The sequence below is a fragment of the Heteronotia binoei genome, chromosome 21, assembly GCF_032191835.1.
Source record: "Heteronotia binoei isolate CCM8104 ecotype False Entrance Well chromosome 21, APGP_CSIRO_Hbin_v1, whole genome shotgun sequence".
NCBI lineage: Eukaryota > Metazoa > Chordata > Lepidosauria > Squamata > Gekkonidae > Heteronotia > Heteronotia binoei.
In genome coordinates, this window is record NC_083243.1 from 115072257 (window position 1) to 115098777 (window position 26521).

Below are 26521 nucleotides of genomic sequence, written 5' to 3' on the forward strand. Positions count from 1 at the left end.
TACTCCACCTAGGTCCCAATCATAACTAAGCTGTAGCATTTTGCACCTACTAGAGTCTCCGGGTTGACTTCAAGGGAGAGCTATATAGAATGCATTACAGTAGTCTAGTTTCAATGTTAATGTGGCATGAATCCAGATAGCCAAATTAGCCAAGTCAAAGCAGGCTGTCACCTTCCAGGCTAAACCGAGTTGGTAGAAAGTGGGGGAGTTTGCAGCTGCATTAGCTTGATTCTCCAGCAGTAAAATTGAATCCAGTATAAACCCTAAGCTCTGAGTCAACAAAGGTCATGTGGATTCCATCAAAGGCAGGAAGCACAATGTTCTTCAAGATCTTTACCTTCCCAACCAGCACTTTCTCTGTCTTATCAGGATCTCGTTTCAATTTGTTCAATCTTAGCCATTTGACTACAATGGGCAGGCAATGATTTAGGACTTCTACTATATCACAAGGATATTTGGATATGGAGTTGAGTGTCATCTGCACTCTATGACAGCCAGCTGCAATACTACAAATTCTTTGACCTAAGGGCTTTACATAAAGATTGAATAGAATGGTAGAAAGGACTAGAAGACAGGTTTGTCTCACTCTGTTGACAAACTGGTCTTTTGACAGCAATGCTTTGAGTGTGGTCCATGAGGAATTATTTAAAGCACACCCTCTAATACCTGCTTCAGTCTCCAAATGCTTCAACAAGATGGCATGGTCCATTGTATCAGAAACATCACATGAATACAGTAGGAGCAAAAAGAGGCATGGGCTCTGTCTCCACTCAAACAGAGGCCATCAGTCAAGGCCACTAGGGCTGTCTCTGTTTCATAGCCAAGCCGGAAGCCAGACTGAAAGGGACCCAAAGCAGAGGAGTAGTTCAAGAACACCTGCAGATTGTTGGTGTCTGCTCCTGTCAGTGGCTTTATGCAGACTGAGTAGAGTAGAGATTAGCCAATAATTGACCACATCATTTTTCTGTAGGGATGATTTTTTTTAAAGTAGTGGATGGATAATAACTTCTTAAGTAGCCCAGGGAATGTACCCAGAGTTAATGATTGATTTATGATAGACACGAAGGGTTTGATGAAGTGGTTCTTAGGGAACTGTAGTTCCCTGGAGACAGGGAAAGACTATTCAACCAGTACTGTAGATATGGCAGAGCTCAGAATTTGTTCATGAGATCATTCAAGTATGTCTGAATGTCATCAGTATACCATGACCCAGTTGCAGTACTCATCAGTCCAAGGATGTATCTCCATCGGATATCCCACAATATAATTATAGTAGGATCAGAATTGTTGATGTGATTAGTTTTTGCAGGTTTATGGAGTCATTTGGAAATTTAAATTTGTTGATATTATTAATTATGTAACAGAATAACCTCTAAGACAAATAGAGAACATGTATAAGAACAGCTCACATATGAAGAATCATCTCTCCTGGTATGACCTTGTGCCGCAGTTTAGATCTAGCCACCAGTCATTCCTGATTATTCTTTCTGTTAGGAAGACTCATTTTGCTTCTATAAGATCATGAACTGTATCTATTGTTGTGTCATGTCTGGAGCACTTAACAAGAAGATGTCCATGACACCTCCTATTTTTAGCCTTTAGTAGAATGTACAAAACATTTTTGTTTAAGAGAGTTTTGACTGAAAGTTAGATGGGGTTTTTAGAAAGCAGTCTCAGTTTCAAGAAATTTTTATTGGCTGTTTTTCTGATGGAAGGGGGATCTGTTTGATATTTTCTATAAACCAACTTTAATAAAAGCATGTCAGGGTTTTAAAAAAATGAAGAAGCGATATCCCAGTGCTCGTATTGCTCTGGCTTCTTCCCCCACTATATCAGAAGTGACCTTTAAAATCACTTACTGTCAGGCTTTCTCAAAGCAAATACCAAGTAATACCTTCTGTTAGGATCAACCAAACTGGCACAAAAGAGCATGCAAACTCTGAACTTACCAGAACTCTTCACCGTTCCGCACTAGCGTTTGCTCCGGCGTAGCGCCCCATTTACCTCCGGATCTTCTCTTGGATTTCGCACATGTTGCTCCGGCGCTGCGCTTTGCTCCGGCGCTTCAGGGATTTTACGCCGGAGTATGTTTTTCAGCATGTTGCCGGAGTTTCCGAAAACCTCCGGATCCACTCCGGATCCACTCAGCGGAGTTTGCTGTGCGAAATCCATCCACGCCGGATCGACTGCTTTGTGGGCGTCACCCTCTCCCTTTCCGTCCTCCCACCCCATCCACCCGCTTGGCCAATCATCAGCCTTTCGCGGCGCTTCCCCAAAGTGCCGGCACGGCCATTTTTTTTAAAAAAAACTTCACAGTTTTGCGTAATAGCGATATTTCGAAATTAACAAATAGAAAAAAAAACCCCTCCTGGAATAGCCTCAATTGCCACTTCAATTGGTTTCGTTAGAATTTTTTTTATTATTATTGACTTTAGTTGCGTTATTTCGCTGTTGCGTTATCTCGATAATGCGAAAACGACCATTGTTGGGGGGGGGGAATCTAGTGCCGGTGCGGGCCAAAGCGTTCATGTGTGTGTGTTTTAAAAAGGGAATGCCTCCCTCAGCTGTGCCACCAGGATTTCTGGACCTGCACAAAATCGCCATGTATAAAATGGGAAGTTGGAGTCCTGCATTCTTCTCCCTGGCTACATTCCGCTCGGTTAGAAAATAGACGCGACCTCGCTCTTCACACGCGCCACAGAAGGGGAAGGAGAGAATGGAGCGGGGGGGGGGAGCTCTGGCAGCAGGAATCAGTCAGGTCCCCGTTGCAAGCGCCAGCCGGGGAGGGGAAAGAGAGCGGAGGAAATTGGGGGGGGGGATCTAGTGCTTCAGAATTTGGGGGGGGGGAATCTAGTGCTAGGATTCTCCACTGTGAATGCTTCCGTTAATACATAAAGGGCTGTGGAGGATTCTACAGCTGCAGCCAATCCATAAGCAGCAGCAGCACACGTGATGCGGTTTGTCCAAGAAAAGAAGGGGAGGGAACAGCTCGATGTTACGTTAGTACGTTAGTACGTCATTACGCAACCAGACTTGCGCTTAAAAAAAAAATGATTGACAGGGCATCGGACTCAAGCCGATGCCAGTGGGAAAACGATTTGAGCCGGGGCTTCAGGGAAGGCGACTCCGCAAAGAGTCACTAGTGGGAAAACGAGAAAAATGATCCGGGCATAATTGCGCCGCGGAAAAAGGGGAGCAAACGCTAAGTGCGAAAACGGCCCAGGTGAGATATTTTTAAGAGGGAGGGAGGAAAAAAAGAGAGGTGTCTCAGACCTTGTCTTGTAAGCTTCCTGTATGAAAAACTGAACATGTATGCAGATTTTAAATGGTGCTGGTGTCAGGTTGCCCCTTAGTCTTCTAGGAAGGAAGAGCAAAGATTTCCCACTAAAAACCAATAATTGATCAAATATCACTCCACACAACACACAAATGCTTCAGAAGGCTGACATCAGGGAAAGAAAGTGTATTCTTTTTATTAACAATTCTGGAGATTAATTTTAGTTGGTGTACAAGATCATCTAGTTACATTTTGTCCTCCCAGCATAATAGGATTTTTTTCCAGTGTGATTGTAAGTATGTTAAGTTGGAAGTAAGTACATACAGGACTGCAGTCTCACTCAATACATCATTAAACATACTACATTTATGATAGTTTTCATGTTTCTTTTTTCTCCCTTTCTCAAGATAATGAAGAAGTATGAAATGGTTTCTTCGTGAACCAATTTCTGTGAGCTCTGATGATGTCTTTACATATTCAAAACTTGATGGGCATCTTAATGAAATCCAAAAGTTGCATAGTCAGAATGTAATAACAGTTATTGCACACTATTAAAATGGTTTTTAATTTGTCATTACAAAGCCAGAGTAAATGGATCCTAAACTTCCAAAATGCATCAGATGCCTTCTTGTGCAGACCACATTTGTGAATGACACTCTCTGTTATGATCAAAGGCTATGTACAATTGTTTCACTGTAGGCTCTTGCAATACAACACTCTTTCTACTTTAATTTCAGTAGGACTGAAAAGTGAATAATAACAGCTTATCAGTTGGGAGTAGAAATAAGCTGTTTCTGTTCACATAAATAGCAAGCAATTGTAGATTGTATGCATTCAGTATTGTATAGACATATACGCAAAATTAGATTCTTTCTTCAAAGACTTGGCCTCTTGCCAGGACACTCTTTAGTACTGGAAAGGCACACTTAATTTACACTTGAGATAATAAATACATTGTGCCCCAGAGACACAGCCAAGTATCCTGTCAACATAGCCCCTTAGAAGGAATTAAGCCGTGATTGCCCTAAGTAATGTTTATGTTAACTATAATTAATGTTTACTCACTCCCTGTTATTCAGATGTAAACATTTGAAAATTCAAATCTCCACACATCTCCAGTGATGTGTGAGAATTAATCATACTCTAAATTCTTATGTTAAATATATAGTGGATATGTCTGTGGACACAGCCTCAGATTCTGGCAGTTCTGCAACTTGCATATGGCAGCATGGTGAATGGTCAATCAGAAGTACAAAGCAATATATTGGCACACTTCAGAGAGGTCTGAGAGAGAGCAGAGCAACTCTGAGATAAGCTGAGACAGCTGGGGAAGTTGCTGAGAATTTCTGAGTTTGGTGACTGCTGAAAATTCTGAGTTATGGTTGCTGGGGAACTGCTGTTTGTTTGCTTGAGTGGGCTGAAGGTGAAGGTGATTGGTGCTGATTGATTAGGAGTGGCTGTGTTCCCCACCCTTTTTGCATTGTTAAGCTGTGCCTTGCCAGAGAGCTAAAGGGCTCTTGGCCTGTGGCTCTTAGTCTGGGGGCTCTGTAAGGACCAAGAACCCAGATCCCTAATTTCCTTGTGCTCCCAATAAGGTAAGTTGACCCTCCAGAAGGGGAGCCACATAAACAAACAGGATTTAAAGGGGACTGTATATTTTTGAAAAAAGCTATCATGAAGGTAGAATGCCAGAAGAGGGGTGGGGGCTTTCCAGTGTTTTGCACTGAGTGTTACATGTATGACTATCTGCCCACAGGACAGAAGTCTTGGGTGTGTTCTCAATGCAAGGAGCTCCTGGTCCTCAGGAAACGAGTTCGTACCCTTGAGGCCGAGGTGATTGGCCTGGAGAAGCAGAGGCAGTCAGTTAGGCACTCAGGGAAGACTCTTGGGGGCGTACTATATGAGCCCCGCTCTGAACGTGGCAGCCCCGTTGCTGCCAGGGAGCATGAGGGTCGAGAGGAAACAGGGCACTGTGCTGAGGATAAGGGGAATGCACCCTCAGAAGGGACCTTTTCTTCAGTTGGTGAGCGGGAATCCTTTCGTGCCAAGGAACCATCCCTGGGCAGGGAAAGAGGAGGGGTCTTGGTAGTTGGTGATTCAATCCTTAGGCAAGTAGACAGCTGGGTGGCAAAACCGAGTACTGACCGTATGGTGACTTGCCTGCCTGGTGCGAAGGTAGCGGACATTACGCGTCTAGTAGATAGGCTAATACACAGTGATGGGGAGGAGCCAGTGGTCGTGGTGCATGTTGGCACCAACGATGTGGGGAAACGCAGTCGTGAGGTCCTGGAGGAAAAATTTAGGCTGCTAGGCAGGAGACTTAAGGCCAGGACCTCCAAGGTAACCTTCTCAGAAGTACTACCTGTTCCATGTGCAGGGCAGGAGAGACAGGCACAAATTAGAAGTCTCAATGTGTGGATGAGACAATGGTGTAAGGAGGAAGGGTTTAAATTTGTTAGGCACTGGGATGCTTACTGGAACAAGCGGGAGCTGTACAAAAGAGACGGTCTCCACTTGTCCCCAGATGGAACCAGGCTGCTGGCGCTTAAAATCAAAAAGGTGGCAGAGCAGTTTTTAAACTAAATCTTGGGGGAAAGCCGACAGGAGATGAAATGTCTCTGGTTCAGGAGGACTCATCTCAAAGAGATGAAGGGTTAGCTGTTACTTTTCTACCGGGTAATGGATCAAAGTTGTCCCCTGAGATGGTGACAAACAGTATGGACTGTGCCAAAGTCTCGAGGCGGCAGGAGGAAGGTTGCGGGCCTAGCTTGTCTGGGAAATTATAGATGTTTGTATGCAAATGCAAGAAGTGTTGGAAGTAAAATTGGTGAATTGGAATGTTTAGTGTTGGGAGAAAACATAGACATTGTGGGAATTTCAGAAACTGGGTGGAATGAGGAGAATCAGTGGGACACGGTGATTCCTGGATATAAGTTATATCGGAAGGATAGGGAGGGAAGGGTTGGAGGTGGGGTGGCTCTGTATGTCAGAGAGGGTATATGGTCCAGTAAGACTGAGGTCAGAGAATTAGATTCCCTTCTCGAAATGCTTTCTGTTGAAATAGAGGGCTCAAAAGGAAATTTAACTATGGGAGTTTGTTATCGCCCACCAAATCAAAAGATAGAGGACAATTATAATATGATGGAAGGATTAAAGATAGCGGCTAAACGTAAAAACTGTGTCGTTATAGGTGATTTTAACTACCTGCTGATTGATTGGGTCAATATGTGTTCTGGTGGAGAGAAAGAGATTGAGTTTCTTGATGCTCTCAATGACTGTGCTATGGAGCAGATGGTCTCAGAACCTACCAGGGGTGGGGCGATCCTGGATTTAAATTTAAAAGGGGTAAATTCTCTGAGATGAGGATGCATGTGAAGAGGAAACTGAAAGGAAAGGTAAATACAGTCAAAACCCTTGGGGAAGTTTGGAGGCTATTTAAAACTACAATCCTAGAAGCTCAGATAAAATATATACCACAAGTTAGGAAAGGCACAAGCAGCTATAAGAAAAGGCCTGTATGGTTAACAAACAAAGTAATGGAAGCTGTAAAAGGTAAGAAGGACTCATTTAAGCGGTGGAAAGCTAGTCCAAGTGAGATTAATAAAAGGGAACACAGGCTGTGGCAAATCAAATGCAAGACTGTGATCAGGCAGGCAAAAAGGGACTATGAGGAGTCCTTCTTACCTTTTACAGCTTCCATTACTTTGTTTGTTAACCATGCAGGCCTTTTCTTATGCCTGTTTGTGCCTTTCCTAACTTGTGGTATGTATTTTATCTGAGCTTCTAGGATTATAGTTTTAAATAGCGTCCAAGCTTCCCCAAGGGTTTTGACCGTATGTACCTTTCCTTTCAGTTTCCTCCTCACATGCCTCCTCATCTCATTGTATTTACCCCTTTTAAAGTTAAACGTGGTTGTGGCGGTCTTTTTGGACAACTCCCTATTTATACAAACGGTGAAATCAATAACATTATGGTCACTGCTCCCAAGCGGCGCAATCACTTTTACATCTCTCACCAAGTCTGGGGCATTACTTAGGACCAAATCCAGGATCACCCCACCCCTGGTAGGTTCTGAGACCATCTGCTCCATAGCACAGTCATTGAGAGCATCAAGAAACTCAATCTCTTTCTCTCGACCAGAACACATATTGACCCAATCAATCTGCGGGTAGTTAAAATCACCTATTACGACACAATTTTTACGTTTAGACGCTATCTTTAAGCCTTCCATCATATTATAATCGTCCTCTCTCTTTTGATTTGGTGGGCGATAACAAACTCCCATAGTTAAATTTCCTTTTGGGCCCTCTATTTCAACCCAAAGCATTTCTAAAAGTGAATCTAATTCTCTGACCTCAGTCTTACTGGACCGTATATAATCTCTGACATACAGAGCCACCCCACCTCCAACCCTTCCCTCCCTATCCTTCCGATATAGCTTATATCCAGGAATCACCGTGTCCCACTGATTCTCCTCATTCCACCAAGTTTCTGAAATTCCCACAATGTCTAGTGTAATATTATAACCAAAATTTTTTGCCCATTGAACCATACAGTCCTTTACAACTTCATCTTGTGTTTTCATTTGAAGTAGGTATGCATATAGTTTAGAGATTAACTTTTCTTGTGGACCCAAAAGAATTTTGTCAAATAAGTATTGTTCTGTATTAAAACCTGTTGTTGCCTTGTCTTTGGCATATCTGAATTCAGCTTGTGATCTCAGCCACCAATCCATTTTAACATCCATATTTTCCAGCTCTTCTTTGGTTTTCAATTGATTATCTTTTCACAACAGGTCATCATATCTATAGCTCTGATTTAATTTTACAAGATTTGGATGGGTAAATGCTTCTACTGGTGAAACCCATCTTGGAATTTTTTGATAAATTCTAGTCTTTAGCCATAACCACGTATGGTACAAGGATTTTTTAAACCAATGATTCTTAAAAAGTGGCCTTCAAGTCTTTGATACCACAAATATGCATGCCACCCCATAGTCAAATCATGTCCTTCTAACAGCAGTTGTCTCTTGTCATTCAGCAGTATCCAGTCTCTTTCCCAAAGAAGTACAGATGCTTTATAATACAATTGCCAATCTGGAAGGCCTATACCTGCTCTTAATTTAGAGTCCTGCAAAGTCTTTAGTTTAATTCTAGATTTTTTGCCTTGCCACACATATTTGGCAACCATCTTGTTCAGTTCTTGAAAAAATCCACTATTTAAAAATATTAAGATAGTTTGAAACAGAAATAATAACCTTGTTAAAATATTCATCTTTATTAGAGCTATTCTTCTAATTAAAGATACGGTAGGTTCAAATCTTTTTTAATTTCTTTAAGTAGTTTGTCATAGTTATCTGCTTTTAAGTTGCTACACCTGTTTGAAATAACAACACCTAGATATTTGATTCTTTTTTCATACAAAAATCCTGATTTTCGCTGGAAGGATTGAATTTGTTCCATTGTCATATTCTTTGTCAAAAATTTTGTTTTATGATAGTTAATCTTTAATCCTGCCAATAGCCAAATTGTTTAATCTTATTTATAAGATAATCTATTGAGTCCATCGGTTGTTCTAGTATAAAAACTAAATCATCAGCAAAGGCTCTTGTTCATCTTTTATCACAGCTCCCTTTATACTTGCATCTTCCCTTATTTGCTTATTCAATACCTCTAGAGATAAAATAAAAAGTAGAGGTGACAATGGACAGCCTTGTCTTGTGCCCCTACCGTCTTCTCTTGTAAGCAGATGGATGTATTGTCCTTCTGATGGTACACTTTTATGCATCTTAAGAAGCAAGAGTATCTCTTCGTGTTTAAATGTTTTTAAAATGTTTAATATGTCAAAATGTTCACAAGAAAGGAAGAAGAATAACTAAAGGTGGGGGGGTTGCTATAAATTTGTCTTCTCACCAAAGCAGATCAGTTCTTTCTGGCTGTTCTATTTTGACATGTTTGTTGTTGCTGTAATTTTTGCAGCTTCTGCTGGATGCAGGAGCCCATGTTGAGGGCTCTGCTGTGAGCAGTGGAGAAGACAACTATGCTGAGACCCCACTGCAGCTGGCTTCGGCAGCAGGCAAGTCTGAACAAGCATTAAATTTTCACTCCCCAGAAACTGAAAAAGAAAACAGGAGTTTCTTCTGGGGAAGAGAACAGACCCTCAGTATTACAGCTACTTGCCTGAAACATCCTTTTGTATGCAGCCTGATTTCAAGCTGTCAAAGCACACTGACTGGGAAGGAACAATGTTCAAAACTGCCAAATATATCTGGTTTTTCCCCATTATTTTTCACTAATGGTTTTCACAGTATTGTTAATGAGAGTCCAGTGGGACGCTGTAACTATGTTATCTACTTATTAGGTCATTACCACTCCACCTTTTCACCTAAAGGGACCCAAAGCTGCTTACAGAAAGTTAACTTAATGAAATAAGACAAAGAAACAAATACACCCTAGGTGGACCCTAATACAGTAGTCTGGATATTGTAGGCCCCACAGTGAAAGCCTTGGGTCATGAACATCTTGCCTTTGGTCATGAACATTGGGCAGAGAAGAATGAAAAGAAGATAGACCCTGACATATTTGAGGCAGAGCCATGTTATTTATTTATATGCTTGCTTACATACTGCCATGGATTTTTGTGTTAACTTGCAGAATAAAGGAATATGGATCCCTGACTCAAAGAGTTTACAACTGAAAATGTTACATAGAAAACACAACAAAGGAGAGGTTCACCAAGGCAAAGAAAGAATATACACAAGAAGAATATCCATTTGTTCCAAGTCTGGAGAGGGATTGGGGGGGGGGCTAAGTTGTGCCAGTAGCTCCATGGAAAAGATGGGTTTTGAGACAGAATTTGAAAATGGACAGAGTTGTGTCATCACATAGGTACTGTGGGAACCATTCAGGTATGAAGGTGAAGGGAAAAAGGGTGGGAGTCCGTGGGGAAGCAGGAGATCTTTGGTAGCCGAGAGTGGTAGAACTGAGGAATTCAGATTGCATGAAGGAAAAGAAATATGAGCAGAGCACTAGGGAGGGCAAGGCTGTGGGACACTGGAAAGATAACAGTGAGAAGTTTTCACTCAGGAAGCCATTTCAGGAATTGAAGAAGGCTGTCACACGGTTAGAGCAATGTGACAAGTGGATGATTTGTTAGCAGATTACAGACAAATATGAGGGAACAGAGGTGCAACAGTAGCAGGCCAGACAGGACAGAGAGTGCAAAAATCAAGGCAGGAGGTGCCAACATTTTCACTGAGAAAGCACAGTTTTTCAGTTTAGTCAAGGAAGAAGTGGCATGAAATGGCAAAGCTCAATATAAGTGGCAAAGAAGAGACAAATATAAAGCTGAAACTGCATGTGTGTGGATAGTCAGTGGGTATGTACAGTAAATGAGAAGAGTTGGGTTTTGAAGGAAAGATGAAGATACTGAATTTGATACTGTTTGATATCAAAATTCAGTTTGATACTGAATTTGAGATTGCAGGAAGACATCCAAAAGGATATACTGGATTACATGGAAGTAGATACTACAGAGGGTACGAGAAGTTTACTTGTATGTTGTTACAGACAAAACACAGTTGATTAGCAAGCAAACAAATATAGCAACACAATCTTGTGCCTACAAGAGTCTGTTCCAAAATGGAAGTACTCATGGCAAGAAGCATTCTTGACACGCCATCTTAGTCAGATTGAGCTTCAACTGGCTCTGCTTTAACTATCCAGCCAGGGCCTCTAAAACCCCAGCTAAAGACTATGGGGCGGAGACCGGGCGGTCATCCATCAACAGGTAGAGCTGGGTGTCATCTGGCAGCCCAAGTCCCCAGACTAGCTGGGCAAGGGGGTACATGTAGATGTTGAATAACATAAGGGAGAGAATCACCTCCTGAGGAACCCCGCATTAAAGTGGAAACCACAAAGAGACTCTCTCACCAAGTGCCACCCTCTGTTCTCGAGGAAAGAGGAGAACCACTGTAAGGCTATTCTAGCCTCTATATCACTGGTGGGCCAAAAGGTCATAATTGACCATGTTGAATGCCACTGTTAAGTTTAAACCTAACAGCAGCACCAATTCATCTAGTCATCCATGAGGGTGACTAGTGCTTTCCAGAGGTCATCCATGAGAGTGGCTAGTGATGTCTCCATCCCGCGGCCAGGGTGGAAACTGGTCTAGAATGGGTCCAGGATAGATGTGTCATCCAGAAATGTCTGGAGTTGCTTAGCCACCATTCTCTCAGCTACCTTACCCAGAAATGGAAGCTTAGAAACTGAGCAATAGTTGGCTAGAACCATCAGGTCCAATGTTGGTTTCATCAAAAGTGGATGAGTGGCCGAGGACCTGCCTACCTGAGGGACCATCTTTCCCCATATGAACCCCAGAGAGCACTGAGGTCAGCAGGGAAGAACCTGCTGACTATCCCCGGGCCGAAAGAGGTAAAACTACAGAGTACCCACACCCGGGCTTTCTCTGTTGTGGCTCCACACCTATGGAACCAGCTTCTGGAAGAAATGCGGGCCCTGCGGGATTTCGAACAGTTCCGCAGGGCCTGCAAGACCATCCTTTTTACGATGGCCTACACCGATTAAAGAGAGAGAGACTGCTAAGAAAAATTTACCATCTGTTGTAATAGCACCAGGATGTCAATTTTATTAATTTTAGAATTTTAATTAAATTGTTAAATTAGTTATTGTTTCGAATATCATTGTATAATTTAATGTATTGATTTAATGTTGTTAGCTGCCCTGAGCCTGCTTCAGCGGGGAGGGCGGGATACAAATAAAATGATGATGATGATGATGAACCACTGCCTCCTTCAACTGCACTGAGAAGGTCCCTGAAGAAAGGGACAAATTCAGGGAGATCTGAATGCTATTCCCACAGGCTTTAATCACTAAGAGGGGCATGGGTCTAGGAGGCAAGTGATCAGCCTCACAGCTGCCAGAACCCTGTTGACATCTGCCTGAGAGAGCCAGTTGAAGTGGTCCAGTATTGTACCAGAAGACAGACAAGGGGCTTCCAGTTCCCTTACTGTAGCAATTGTGTTTGGGAGGTCTTGGCAGAGTGACAAGACTTGCAGCCAATATCCAATTGTCTATCATTTTGTTTGCCTTGAGGCAATGCAGTCAGTCTAAACAATTGAGCTGGGTGCAACTTCACAGAAGCAATGGAGGGAGCACAGAAAGCTCTCTTAGCAGCCTTCATTGCTATCTTATAGACCTTCATAAACATTCTAAAAGATGTTCATATCACTCTGTTATGAGTATGCCACCACACTCACTTTAGCCGTCTCAGCTCTAGTTTCATCCTCCACAGCTCCAAGTTATACCATGGAGCTGCTTTGGTACAAATGCAGAGAGGGCACCAGGGAGTGATATCATCAATAGCTTTGGAGAGACGGGAATACCAGTCCTCCACCATTCACCCAGTGAATCACCAGGGGGTAAAGGATCCCGCAGAGCATCCTGAAGCCTCTTAGGTTCCATTTGGCTCTTTGGGTGAGCATAAATATGCTCTCTGCCTAAATAGGGAGGATTTGGTGTGCCCAGCTGGACCTTCAGGGTGAAGTAGTCTGACCATGGGACTGCATCTACAGCCATCAGATCCAAATTATACATGATGTCAGAAACTGTGAAGTCCTTCAGGTGGGTATCAGTGACAGAAGTGTGAAGAGGTAACTACACTTCCAGTAAAACCATTGAAACAATAGGCTGTAGATTACTCCAGGAACAAGTGACAGAATGTAGGGAATGTGGACTGTGTGCACTGCTGAAGGAAATAAGAAAATGGTGAATCACAGGAATGTCTCACAGCCAAGTGTTCAGAGGCAGAGCAGATCTTGCAAAGACAAAATTGAAAATGCCCAAGGCATTGCGGGTGTTCATACCAAAGGCATACATCAAAGTATGAGTTATTGAGATGTACATGGGAGCCTGTTGGGCTTATCAGTATGAATTTTGACATCTCTAAGGTGGTGTTGTCAGAGAAGAAGTGATCCATGCATCAAAGTCTGAAATAATAAGTGAATGAGGTAGGAGGTGGGGTCATATATGACAGCAGTAAGAGGGAGTCAGAGGAATGAACTTTAAACACTGAGAAGCTATGGAGTAGAGGTACAGGCAGGGACTGAAAGTTGCACAATTCAAAAAGAAGAATATCATCATTGCCAACATGCTCATTAGGGTAAGGTGTGTGAAGGAAGGAGGAACCTCAAGACCAGAAGACAGCAATGTTCTGGCAGTGCCAAGGGAGCAGAAGCCAGGTTTCAGAGAGGAGAAAGCATAAAAGAATGTGTAAGATGATTGCTTTCTGAAGCAGCAGTTTCAGAGACAGCTGGAAAGGGGGGCAGGGAGAGAAGCAAGCAGCAAATTGGGATGAGAGTGGAGAGGGAGGGTGCCATAACAAAGGGCACAAGCACCAAAAGCATGAGAAAGAAGGAAACAGATTGGAGTAGGTTGAATTGATTACAAAATCAAATTACAAAAATGGATTAGTAAAATCAAAATAGCAACAACAGGAAGTACAGGTAGGCATGCCTACTTGGCAGAAGAAACCTAGAACTTTTGAGCTGTTATTCTGTCTGCCAATGAGGCTGAATTCACCAGCCACCAACCCCTTCTTAGGAGGCTTCTTTACAGACAGAAGAACCTGCCATTACATTGAAGAGAATTTAGCAAACCTGCATATCACTTTAGAATGGCAAAGGAAAACAATAAGAACATAAGATAAGCCATGTTGGATCAGGCCAATGGTCCATCCAGTCCAACACTCTGTGTCACACAATGGCCAAAAACCCCAGGTGCCATCAGGAGGTCCATCAGTGAGGCCAGGACACTAGAAGCCCTCACACTGTTGTCCCTCCCAAGCACCAAGAATACAGAGCATCATTTGTCCCAGACAGAGAGTTCCAACAATATGCTGTGGCTAATAGCCACTGATGGACCTCTGCTTTATAAATGAATCTTTATAAATGAATGTGTAGATAAATGAATGGCCAGTTGCTCTATTACATCTTTAAGTATAAGCATCTTTAAGCATCATTGTCTTTCTATCAATTATTTTTCTAGGTAACTATGAGCTGGTCAGCTTGTTGTTGGTCAGGGGAGCAGATCCACTCCTAAGTATGCTTGAAGCAAATGGGATATCCTCATCACTTCATGAAGGCATGAACTGCTTTAGCCATGCTGCCGCACATGGACACAGGTAAACCTCTTCCATTGATCTGCTGACATTGTAAGGAGCCTCACCTCTGATCACCCTAGAGACCCTTTTCTGTCTCCTAATGAAGGCGGGAGGGAATCTAGGAGGGACTAGCGTTAGACTTTATAAAAAAAAAAACCTTCTGCAGCTTCTGTATATATGAGATGACAGCTGGTCTCTAGGGCAAGATGAAAGAAGGCTCCACCAGTCTTCTAGTTCTTGCTTTTGCCTCTCCTGCTTCATAAGCCTCTAATTGCCTTGAAGCTTCTCTTGATACACTTGCAGCTGGCCTTTGAACACATTCTTTCCAAGGCTGTAGTACAAGATGCAACTGTGATATTGTCTGAGTAACTTTCAGTCATGGCTACCATGACATAAGTGCTGTTGTTCATTCATAGTTACAGTGCAGTGGTGTGTGTTTTTGTTACTGAATGGTACTCTCCTGCCAACAATCTTGACTGTAAGAATCATGTTTGTTATTGGTTCACACAGATTCACAGTCTAGCATAAACAGTCAGGATAGAGAACCAACAAAAGAGAGAGGTCTGCCCTTCAAAACACTGTGTCAGCAAACTTTGAAGTTGAATGTGGGCAGAGCAGCCCTTTTGCTGGTAGAATGAGGTGCAATTTAAGGTGGCAGATTTTACACAGTATCACTATCACAAACAATATAGACATTTACATTTTAATATTCATGTTTGTTACTGCAAAGACGCTTTCAATTAGACCTCAGGTTTCCTGTCTTTTTCGTCTGCTGGGGCAAGTAGCTGCTGAAGGGGCAATTTCTATTCAAGAAATACAATGAAAGAAAGCATTAACAGATCTGTCCACACACACTGTGTTCCAGCATCATGGCTAAGATTAAAATCTGTTCTCCCCACTCTGCCTTGTGCCTCCTTTTAAACAAAAGGAATTCAGATCTGAATACAAATGTCTTGTTGAGCCCTGAGGTATTAAGAAATACTAGGACAAGATGAGGTAGATTTATGAAAAAATTGCCAGGAAGGGCTAAGGCAAATTTAAATCTCCATGCTGGGTGCAAAGAGAACACCAGCTAGCAGTAATTTCACAATCAATAAAGGTTGGCATGACTGCATGGAAGTTGTTGTGGTGTTATCAATAAATTGTTGGTGTTGAACTAGGAAGACTTGGGTTTTTATATGTATGCATCTTTTTCCTTGGACCTGTCAATCTCTCTTAATCCAAAAGAGCTGTTACCAGACCTCTAACTATGGGGGAGGGATCCAGACCCCTTCAATCAAACCCCCTTTTCATATGTATGGCCTATCCAATTTGTCCCCCGCCACTCTGAAAAGCAAATTGCTACTAGCAATGCTGTTGTCCTCTTGTCTCTGTCTTCATTCAAAACAAGAAGCACCTGCTGCTGCTGCTCCAATCGAGCACCAACGCTGCCACCACCTTTTTCCATTGCCAAGGCTGACAGTGGTCAGGGGTCCCGCCAGCAGCAGTGGAGGTAGTGAAAGCAGGGAGAGGCAGGCATTTGTCCTCTTTCCCTCTTCACCTTGGCGCTTCTTTCACTTCCTGCATCCTGAGTGAGAGCGCTGTTGTCTGAATAAGAGCAGGAAGCCGGAGGGGCCAGGGGCTGCCCTCTTTTCTCTTTGCTCCTTCCCTCCCTGGAATGAGGAAGTGCTGTCCAATGTCGATGTCTGAGCTCTCCTGCTGCCCTCTCCCACTCCCCCAAACCTGCAGTCACAGAGATTGGGGGAAACAGCAGGGGTTGGTCAGTCTTCTTTGCAGAGGGGACTCTTGCAGCCAGCTGCCAAGGGTTTTATTTTTTTTAAGTGACATCTTTGGTGCCATCATTCTGGACCCCATGGACCCTCCCCCTAAAATTTTATTCCCTAGGCCCCGCCACCTAAAATTTTCTAGCAATGGGCCTGCCTGTTACTTAGATTAAATGCAATAACCCCTAAATAAGGAGAAGAAAAGAGTAAGAGTCCAGTAGCACCTTAAAGATTAACACAATTTGTGGGAGGGTATAAGCTTCCATGAGTCACTGCTCACTTCTACAGATAGGTGCTACTGTACTCTTTTCTACTGCTACAGGCTACCCATCTTGATCTATTCCTAAATAAGGAGGTGGGAGTTTTTAATATAAATCTATCATAAAAAATATTATAGCCCTTATTCTTGCATAGAGACACATCTCAGAAGTATGTGACTAGTCCATTCCTCGAGATTGGCACAGTAACAGGGATAACCCACACAGAGCATTATCATTCCATTCTTCCTTCTTGCATTGGGTCACCTTTTCTGCCTGTTGCTCTGTTTCCTGGGGTCAGTGTTGGATCAGATGAACTGGTAGGCCCAGGATTCCTGTGGATATTATTTAGACAGTGCTAGGAAACAATGCTAAAACACATTTGCAGATACTCAAGGTGTTTGATTTTGAACTCTGCTTTTACCCATGATTTATCTTGCTGGCATAAAAAGAAACCTCCTTGGTTTTTACAAACACTTTTGTGGCACTAGAGCAGGGGTCCTCAATAGGGTGCCCATAGCACCTGTTGGCATCTTTCCTAGAACTTGCCAAGTGTTTATAGAAAGTGGGCAGGGCCAGATGGGACTTTTCCCCAGCAGAGCTTCTTATGGGCCACTAGAGATTCAATAGGCTTTGTTAAACTGAGCTTATCCTGAAACGCTTATTTAAAATATTTCTATGCCACCTTTCCATCCAAATGGGGTCTCTAAGGGTGCAGGTTAAAGAGTTGCTACTGGAGTTATGCATGATCTTGCTCTCTGATTCTACCTCCTGCAGCAGCCATTTGGTGGCTGCACCCACCACCTGTGTCAGAATTCCAAAGGTGCCTTAAGGCTCAAAAAGACTTGGGATGCCTGCAATAAAGGTTTACTAACCTGGACTATAAGAATATCCTGGAATACGCTTTATTCACAATTTTTGGCAGCATTTCACCAGTTAATGCATAATAGATGTTGCTCTTCTTTTACAGAAATGTTCTACGCAAGCTCCTGACCCAGCCACAGCAGTCAAAAGGAGATGTTCTTTCACTGCTAGAGATTTTAGCAGAAGGTGTAGAAAGTGATACTTCCAGCCAGGGAAGCTCCAATGAAGGCCAAGTAAAGCTGTGTAAAACCAGAATGAAGGCTTTGCAGGAAGCCATGTATTACAGCGCCGAGCATGGCTATGTTGATATCACAATGGAGCTCAGACAACTCGGTAAGAGTGAATCTTTACTGAACAAGTGCTGCCTCCAAGTTTACAATCTCTTTTTTTATATAAATAATCTTTATTTGTTAATCTTTTAAATCCATTACAACAAATATTTTTTATATTTCCAACACACCCTTCCTCCCTCCCCCCACCCACTCTTTACTCCTAGTCTCTTCCCCCCAGCCATGGGCACAAAGTCTTAATCTTTCACTGAATATCCGTCCTTCCTTCTATCACTGTCCATTCTAGGTAGGTCTTCCATCTGGTCGTAATTTCCTTGGTTTTCTCATCCCATGTTGTCATCTTGTTAAGTACCGCCACGATGTCCGACTGTATAAATTCAAACAAATAATTGTGCCAGATTTCTACTGTCCATTTACTTTTGTCCTTCCAACCCAAAGCAATGACCGCCTTACCCGCCAATACCATAGCCTTGACTAAATTTTGCATACTCCTATCTATTATCGGGCCACCTATTGTACTTACCAACATAAGATTAAACTCTATAGTTAATGTTGTATTACATACTTTACTGATTATTTCGATAATTTTGTTCCAAAAGATCTTTACTTCCGGGCATTCCCATCACATATGAGCATACCACCCTTTAGAAAGTTTACAGTGCCAGCATAGCGGACTCAATCCTGGAATCATATTAGCTAATTGTGCTGGGGTCTTGTACCATTTTGTAAGAAATTTATATTCAAGTTCTTTAAACTTGGTTACTTTGATTTCTTCTATTCCTTTAATTTTTTCCACTGACCTCTCTGATATCCTGCCCTCCTGGCTCCATCTCCTCTGTAAATACTCTATTTTTTCCATATTTACTATCATCATTCTATATATCTTCTCTACCAAACCCTTTTTCTGCTTTGCCATTTCTTTGTATAATACTTCCATTGGCGTGTCTATCCAAAAATCTTCATTTTCACTAATCTTTTTTACTGTCTTGTATAGCCCAGCTACTTTTAACCAGTATTGTTTTCCTATTTCTTCTGTTATTTCCTGTAAAGGTTTAAGAATTCCACTTTGAAACATGTCTTCCACTCTGCAATAACCTTTAAGATTTAACCTTTCCCACCAATTAGTTTCTTGCACTTTCTCATTGACAGTTTCCAGGGGTGCCCATCTAGAAATTATTCCTAACCAGTGTGGCTGCCATTTCTTCCAAACCTCCAATGAAGCTCTTCTAGGGCCTATTGTTAATTGTAAGTCTTTGGTCGTAACTTCAGAAAAAATGCCTGGACTCCCAATATTATTTATTTCATTTTCAAAATTTCAAAAAAAGCATTCACACTTGACTCCATAGTGTAGGCCTAAGTCAAAGACAAACTGCCACCAGCCACACCCACAGTTACTGCTGCCTTACTCACGAGCAATCTTACTCCTCAGAACACTGAAGCACCGGAATGGCCAGGTAGGACACCCTGGGCCCATAACCAATGACAGAGTTGTAGAAGTTCCCATTGGTCAGACCAGTCTCAGTTGTAGTCCCAACGAAGACACTCAACACAGATAGCAGGTTCAACAAACTGTATTGGGTTCAGGCAGGTATCAGAGTCAATAGGCAGTCCAATAGTCATACACTTACACACAAGTAGATCCAGGCAGAGGTACAAATACAGAGTCCAAGAGAATAGTCAATGCACAGTCCACAGTCATCAATCCAATATCCATCCAACAGTATGCCACGCTAGTATCGTCCTTTCCTTTCCCACATTGAACTGGTAGCTGGCTACTGCATTTCTAGTGGCCTTAGCCAATCCCATTCCAAATTGGTTAAGTGGCTCACACCTGATGACAATATACCACCTGTAGTCAAGGATGACTCAATCTCTGGCAGTTCCAATTCTCCTTAAAGGAATAGGACACTGTCATTCTCCCCCATTGAGAATCCTTGAATACATATTTAGACATTTACTTAAGTCCAAGTGACAGACAGTTCTCTTTATGTTTAGTTGCAGCTTGCACTTTAGTGAGTGCATCAGCTAAATTTGTGCTTGATTCACAGTATTCCAATTGTATAAGCCCATCAGATATACACTGTTTCACATTAAAGAAACGTACATCAGTGTGTTTTGATCGTCCCTTCACACCTAGCGATGAAGCTAGTTGAATTGCAGACTGATTATCCTCCTTCACTATGATGGGTTGGATAATCTGCACACCTAAATCTGATAGTAGCTGTTTAAACCATGTAAACTCTGTACACAGATTACTTAACACTGCAAATTCAGCCTCACATGTAGATAATGCAACGTGTCTCTGTTTGGTTGATTTCTAGCCTACTAGTGTTTCCCCAAGGAACACAGCAATTCCTGATGTAGATTGCCTAGTGGCTAAATCTGAAGCAAAACTGGTATCAGCATAAGCAGATAAACTAAGATTTCCTTTTGGTGTGATAGACAAACACATTTCCATAGTTTGCTTTAGATATCTTAGCATATGTTTTGCTGCCAACCAATGTTTTTGTTGTGGTTGCGATGTTGCTCTAGCTAATAGATTGCTGGCCATAGCTATGTCTGGCCTTGACCAGTTAGCCAGATACATGAGGCTGCCAATAAGGGATTAATAAATCTCCTTATCAAACATAGGGCTTTTCGAATCATCCCGTTCATATTCCAAAGTCATAGGGCTGCTCACTCCTTTGCATTGCTCCATGCCATATTGCTTTAGGAGCTGAGCAATCTTTGCTCTCTGTGACACTTTAAATCCCCCGGGTACCTGATTGATTTCTAGACCAACATATTGTCTTATCTGTCCCAGGTCCCTTACAGTAAACTTACTGTTTAAAGTATCAACCACATTGTTAATCACATTATCAGACTTACAAATAATAGCCAAATCATCAACAAAAACTAATATAATACATTTCTGCTCCCCCTTCCCCTTAATGAATATACATGGGTCTGCAATCCCCTGCTTAAAACCTAGCTCTTTAAGCGTTGCAGTTAGATGCTGACACCATTCAAAACCAGATTGTTTTAATCCATAAAGGCTCTTTTTAAGTAACCAGCAGTTAGAATTAGCATTTGGAACACCTAGTGGTTTCTTAAGATAGATTTCATGTCTCAGGGGTGCATGTAGATATGCAGTTTTGATGTCTAGATGTCTCACAGAACAACCTTCCTTTGCAGTAAGAACCAACGCACATAGTAAGGAACTTGACAGCAAGGTTGGGGCAAATATTTTGTCATAGTCACAGCTCTTCTGTGCAAATCCCTGGGCAACAAGACGTGCTTTGTATTGGACTTTACCCTCAGCACCTCTCTTGATTTTAAATACCCATCGAGAGCCAATAAGTTTTTGTCCAGGCGGCAATTGTGCCTCCTCAAAAACCTGCAGCTGCTTTAATGACCCAAGTTCAGACTGAATTGCCTCTCACCAGCCAGTCTGCTCTTCATCTGGCAACTGACGTATCCCCTCATAGCTTGAGGGCTCCACAGATACTTGGCATGCTGTACCTGGAACAAACCAGTCAGGCTGCCTTCTCTCTCGAGTAGACCTGCAAAGAGTCTGTTCAGCAGTAGTCTCCCCTGACACAGGCTGTATTGATGACACGCTTGGCCGAAGACTTACAGCCGAAGATTTAGGAGTTAGAAGAGGCTCTGCCTCTTCCTCAACTTTCACATCCCTGTTGCTTGGCAACGTACTCCCCCCTCCGACCTTGGGGGTTTTCATCTCAGGACTGTTAGAAGTTGGCTGAAAAGAATATATGGGACTTGTAATGCGATCCCATCCTATGGATCTTTCCATAAAAGTGACCAAACTGCTTGACACTATTTGCTTTTCATTAGCAAAACCAAAATGATATGCTTTATGGTTGTTCTGGTAGCCCCAAAATATCATCCTTTTGGCTTTATCATGCCCCTTCCGTCTCAGCTGGCTGGGCACGTTTACAAATGCAGGAATGCCAAATGTTCTCACATGATCAAGTGATGGTGTTTTCCCATACCACACACTGGCAGGGATTTGTCCCGTAGCAGATGACCATATTAGGTTTAGATTATGGGAAGTACACATAAAACACCCTCCCCAATAGTGCTTTGGCAAATTTCTGTCTTTTAGCATGCAGAAAGCCATATTCTGTAGAGTTTGCCCACGCCTCACACAGAATGCATTATGCTGTGGTCGATATGGGGCTGTGATTTTATGCTCAATTCCATTCCTCTGGAACAGCCTTTCCATCTTTTGGTTTACAAATTCACCGCCTCTATCAGACACAACACATTTTGGCAACTTTTCAGTTTTCCTCTGCACAAACCGAAGCCAGTTGGACACAGCTTGATATATATCTGCTTTAGATCTAAGGAGAAAACAGAATCCATACCTGCTAAAACGGTCTTCTATTGATAGAACATATTTAGCTCCTCCAAGGCTTGGTGGAAAGGGCCCCATTAAATCCATGAATATCACATCTAGGATTTCTTTGCTCCGAAAATTGCCTGGGGTTCCCACGGCTGCAGACTTAGATTTTACAGCCTTACAGACTTCACAATCCACATAGGTTCCACAGGGTTTCAGCTTCACCCCAGCTGACATCTGTAAAGTCTTTTGCACTGCCCGAAAGTTTGCATGTCCGAGACATTGATGCCATAGATGTATGCATTCATCATGGGAGGGTACATTTGCATATATTGCCTGCACGCATTTCTCCGTTCCTAGGAGATAGAGGTCTCCTTGCAAATGTGCTTTCACCGACAGACCTTGAGCACTAATGACAGTCAGCCGCTGTGAAAGATACTTAAAAACTTTGCTGGGTCACAGATGATACAGACAATAAATTATACTTTAAACCAGGCACATATAGCATTTCCAGCTCTCTCTCCAGGCTTGCTATATATACAGTTCCTCTTCCAGCTACTTTTGCACATACTCCATCAGCCAGCGACACACATTGTCCTTTCACGGGAGTAAATGTTTTAAATAAACGTTTGTCCTTGGCAGTGTGCATGGACGCACCGCTGTCAATTAGGAACAAGTGAGCACTAAGGAAGGAATGTTCATTGATTATCACATTCACACACTCACCTCTGGAGTTATTTTTAGTCCTTTTGCCTTTCTTTACATGGCATTGCTTAAGCAAATGAGTTGTGCTGCCACACCTGTAGCACTTACGCACTGCATATGCCTTAGCAGCTTCAGGCTCATGCTTGGCCCCTTTAACACCCTCCAAGGCATTTTTGTGACTTGCATGACTTGAAGAATGTGCTGGAGACTCCCTGAGTTGGGCACTTTCCCGTCTCCTCATATCTTCATTTAACAAACGGTGGGTAATGTTAGATAAGGTTAACTCTGTTTGAGGCACCACATCCAAATTTGCCACAAATTGATCAAAACTCTGATCCAACGAACATAAAACGATGTAGGCTTGCTGTAAGGAAGAAAAATTTACCTCCTTCTCTTGGAGCTCAGCCAAAGTCTGTTTCATGAATTCCAAGTGTTGCATCATATCACCACCTGGCTGTAGATGTGCTCTCAATAGTTTTTGCATCAGAAATATCTGAGAGCCGACACTCTCTCACACATATATAGCTTTTAAAGCGTCCCAGCAGCTTTTGGCACTGTTCATACCTTTTATATGGACCAGTTGTGAATCTTCCAGGGTTAGCCCAATTAAGGATAGAGCTTTCTCATCATTCCTGCGGATTTTAATAATCAATTCAGCATCATCCTTGGCATGTAGAGCTGATATATCAGGCGGGTCAGCCACCATCTCCTACAGGCCCTGGAATTTCAACAGCATAACGACTTTCTCTGCCCATGTACTCTAATTGCCTCCATTTAGCTTGTTTATCAAGAAACCAGAAGCATTCACACTTGACTCCATAGTGTAGACCTAAGTCAAAGACAAACTGCCACCAGCCACACCCACAGTTGCTGCTGCCTTACTCACGAGCAATCTTAGAACACTGAAGCACCAGAATGGCCAGGTAGGACGCCCTGGGCCCATAACCAATGACAGAGTTGTAGAAGAAGTTCCCACTGGTCAGACCAGTCTCAGTTGTAGTCCCAACGAAGACACTCAACACAGATAGCAGGTTCAACAAACTGTATTGGGTTCAGGCAGGTATCAGAGTCAATAGGCAGTCCAATAGTCATACACTTACACACAAGTAGATCCAGGCAGAGGTACAAATACAGAGTCCAAGAGAATAGTCAATACACAGTCCACAGTCATCAATCCAATATCCATCCAACAGTATGCCACGCTAGTATCGTCCTGTCCTTTCCCACATTGAACTGGTAGCTGTCTACTGCATTTCTAGTGGCCTTAGCCAATCCCATTCCAAAGTGGTTAAGTGGCTCACACCTGATGACAATATACCACCTGTAGTCAAGGATGACTCAATCTCTGGCCGTTCCAGTTCTCCTTAAAGGAATAGGACACTGTCAAACACATCTTCACTCTATGTACAGAGCACCAGGCCTCAGATTCAGCAGTAGTTCACAGGAGCACAGCTCCTGAACCTTTCTGAGGGTTCCCCCACTACCTCCCCACCTACCTTGTCCATTGAATAGTAGGTTCAGCTGCATAACACTCCCTGGATTAGGAGAGCAGCCAGCCAGCCAGGCACCAGGAGCTTTGCCACACCCCCGCAGCCCTCATTCATCCCTGGAGAAGCCCACACCACCCTTTCTCCACGTCTTATGTGATTTTGGGCAGCTGATGGCTTGCCGACCTTTTGACTGGGGGGCAGCCCAGGAGAGCCCCAGTTGAGCGAGGCCTGCTTTGGCTGGCTGGAGCTCTAGCCACCCCAAGCAGGTCTTGCTCGCCCAGGACTCTCTTTTCTTGCATCAGGTTGTTTTTGGCTGGGGAGGCAGCATATGTTAATGAGCTGTGCTAATGAGCTCCACCATCTATTTTTCTATAAAACAGCCCCTGCAGAGCAGCCTTGATTTTTCTTAATATGCCTAATAAAATTCATGATTCAAGTCAAGTTATTAATCACAATAGCACAACTTATTAGAAAGAGTGAACAATTATACCCTGTGCTAACTTTTTATTATCTCATCCATGATGATTGCTAGATTTCTGAGATTTAGCGAAAAAGATCAGTATCTGTTTGGTTTTCCTGATGGATAACAAGGAAGACATCCTTCTTGACATTCCAGCAGTGTTGAAAGTGTAGATTCAGGTCCTCATGGCAGCAACTCATCTTTGGTGGTAGGACCCATGTATAATTTTTAAATGATATGTTCTCAGCTTTCTCATGCTTCCCCTTGCTGTTTTTTTTTTCTTATGTCCAACTCACTATCTTCTCTCTCTCTTGACCCAATCATTCTTTTGTACATCAACCAACAACAATAATAAAGCAATAATTTTACCGAAGAACCCATGTAAAATCATGACGTAACCCGTGACCCGAAGAATAATGAACTGTAGAACTAATTCAGTTTTACCTATTCTTATTCCCCACAATCTTAATGCTATTTAAAGCAAAGCAAACAAAAAAGAGGGGGGGGGGTCTGATTCTCATGTAACATTTGAGGAATGATTGAAACTGCACATTTATCTAGGGGCTGGTACCCAATGAGCACACGTTGGCTGTTTCTTACAAACAGCATGTACATGCAGGTTATGAGTTCACTGTAACATGAGAATAGGTGTTATGGCTAGAGGAACTGCTATTGTGAGATTCAGAATTTTACAGTTATGGCCTCTCCGAAACCACAAGTACAAACTTGACTCTTTTTTTTTTTTTTAGAAAATTGCCTGACATTTCTTCTTTTTCATAGTACCCATTTGCTTGCATATTGTTCACAAATACAAGAAAATGCACTAAATAAATAAACAAGAAATTCAATGTTTCTAGAAATCCCTTTACACCTGTCCATAACCTGATTTATCTGAAAGTTCTCTGGCTACAACAAGAATTATTCCAAGAAAAATGCACAAATATCATTGTAATGAATGGATACTGAAATGCTTGTGGTATGATTACTTCTTAACCAACCCGTTAGGGAAATTAACTGAATTTCACTCATTGCATAAACCTTTGGCAGTAAATAAATGAGAAATCTATCTTTAAAATTAGTTCTTAGAATTTCTGGTAGCTCCATTCTTTCATCTTCAGGGGAGGAAGGCTGAAAACCTTGAAAAGCACATTTGTTGAGCGCTAGAGTTTCACAGAACAAAAGCCTACTGCACTGAATTACCATGTCATCAGAATCTCATTTTTGCTCAACAGTTTCTTGTACTGGAGAACATCTACAATTTTATAAAATGCTCTTTTGAATTAAAATTGAAAATCCAAGACAACAGGTTCTGGTTTTTTTGACCAGAGCAAGGAAGATGGAGATTTTGTACTTTCAGCAATTGTGCAGAAGAGGGAATGTTGGCAGTTTCCACTTTTATCAGCCCGAACTGACAAACTGTATTAACCAAAATTCTCTTCTCTGTGCACCTCTTAAAACTTCAATATTTAATCTGCATCTAGTCTCCATGAGAGCAAACAAGGGTTGGGAGGGGGAGTCCTAAGGAAATTTAAAAGCTGTGTTGTGATGGCTGGTAAAGTGAGAGTTAGCAGGATGTTAACATGTGCTCCTCATTCGCTTACATTTTACCTGCTGCTCCAGCACACCCTTGAGTGTGAATGGATGTGCTCTGGGACATGCCCCTTTCTTCCTCCCAGTGACTGAACACAGCCTTCCCTACCCCTCCCCTGTATACTAAGCCAGTAGCTGCAATAACATTCACTAGAACTTTTCAAGCAGGATAGGGCATATGATCAGGCATGCCAGATGCATCTTCCTCCCTATGACTGAATAACCAGGGCCATGTCAGTAGATATCCCAAGATAGCCCAGACATTTTGAGGGTTACAGCAGAATGAGAACAAATTAAAATAATTT

At 42.4% G+C, this 26521-nt stretch overlaps 1 protein-coding gene across 1 annotated transcript in view; it reads left to right on the top strand.

Moving 5' to 3' along the window:
• Nucleotides 1–26521, top strand: part of ABTB2 (ankyrin repeat and BTB domain containing 2) — a 278269-nt gene that overhangs the window by 238067 nt on the left and 13681 nt on the right. The window contains exons 8-10 of the mRNA XM_060261740.1: nucleotides 9256–9352; nucleotides 14341–14476; nucleotides 17446–17672. Of these exons, the coding sequence (XP_060117723.1) occupies nucleotides 9256–9352; nucleotides 14341–14476; nucleotides 17446–17672 (460 nt within the window). The remainder of the gene's footprint in view (nucleotides 1–9255; nucleotides 9353–14340; nucleotides 14477–17445; nucleotides 17673–26521) is intronic.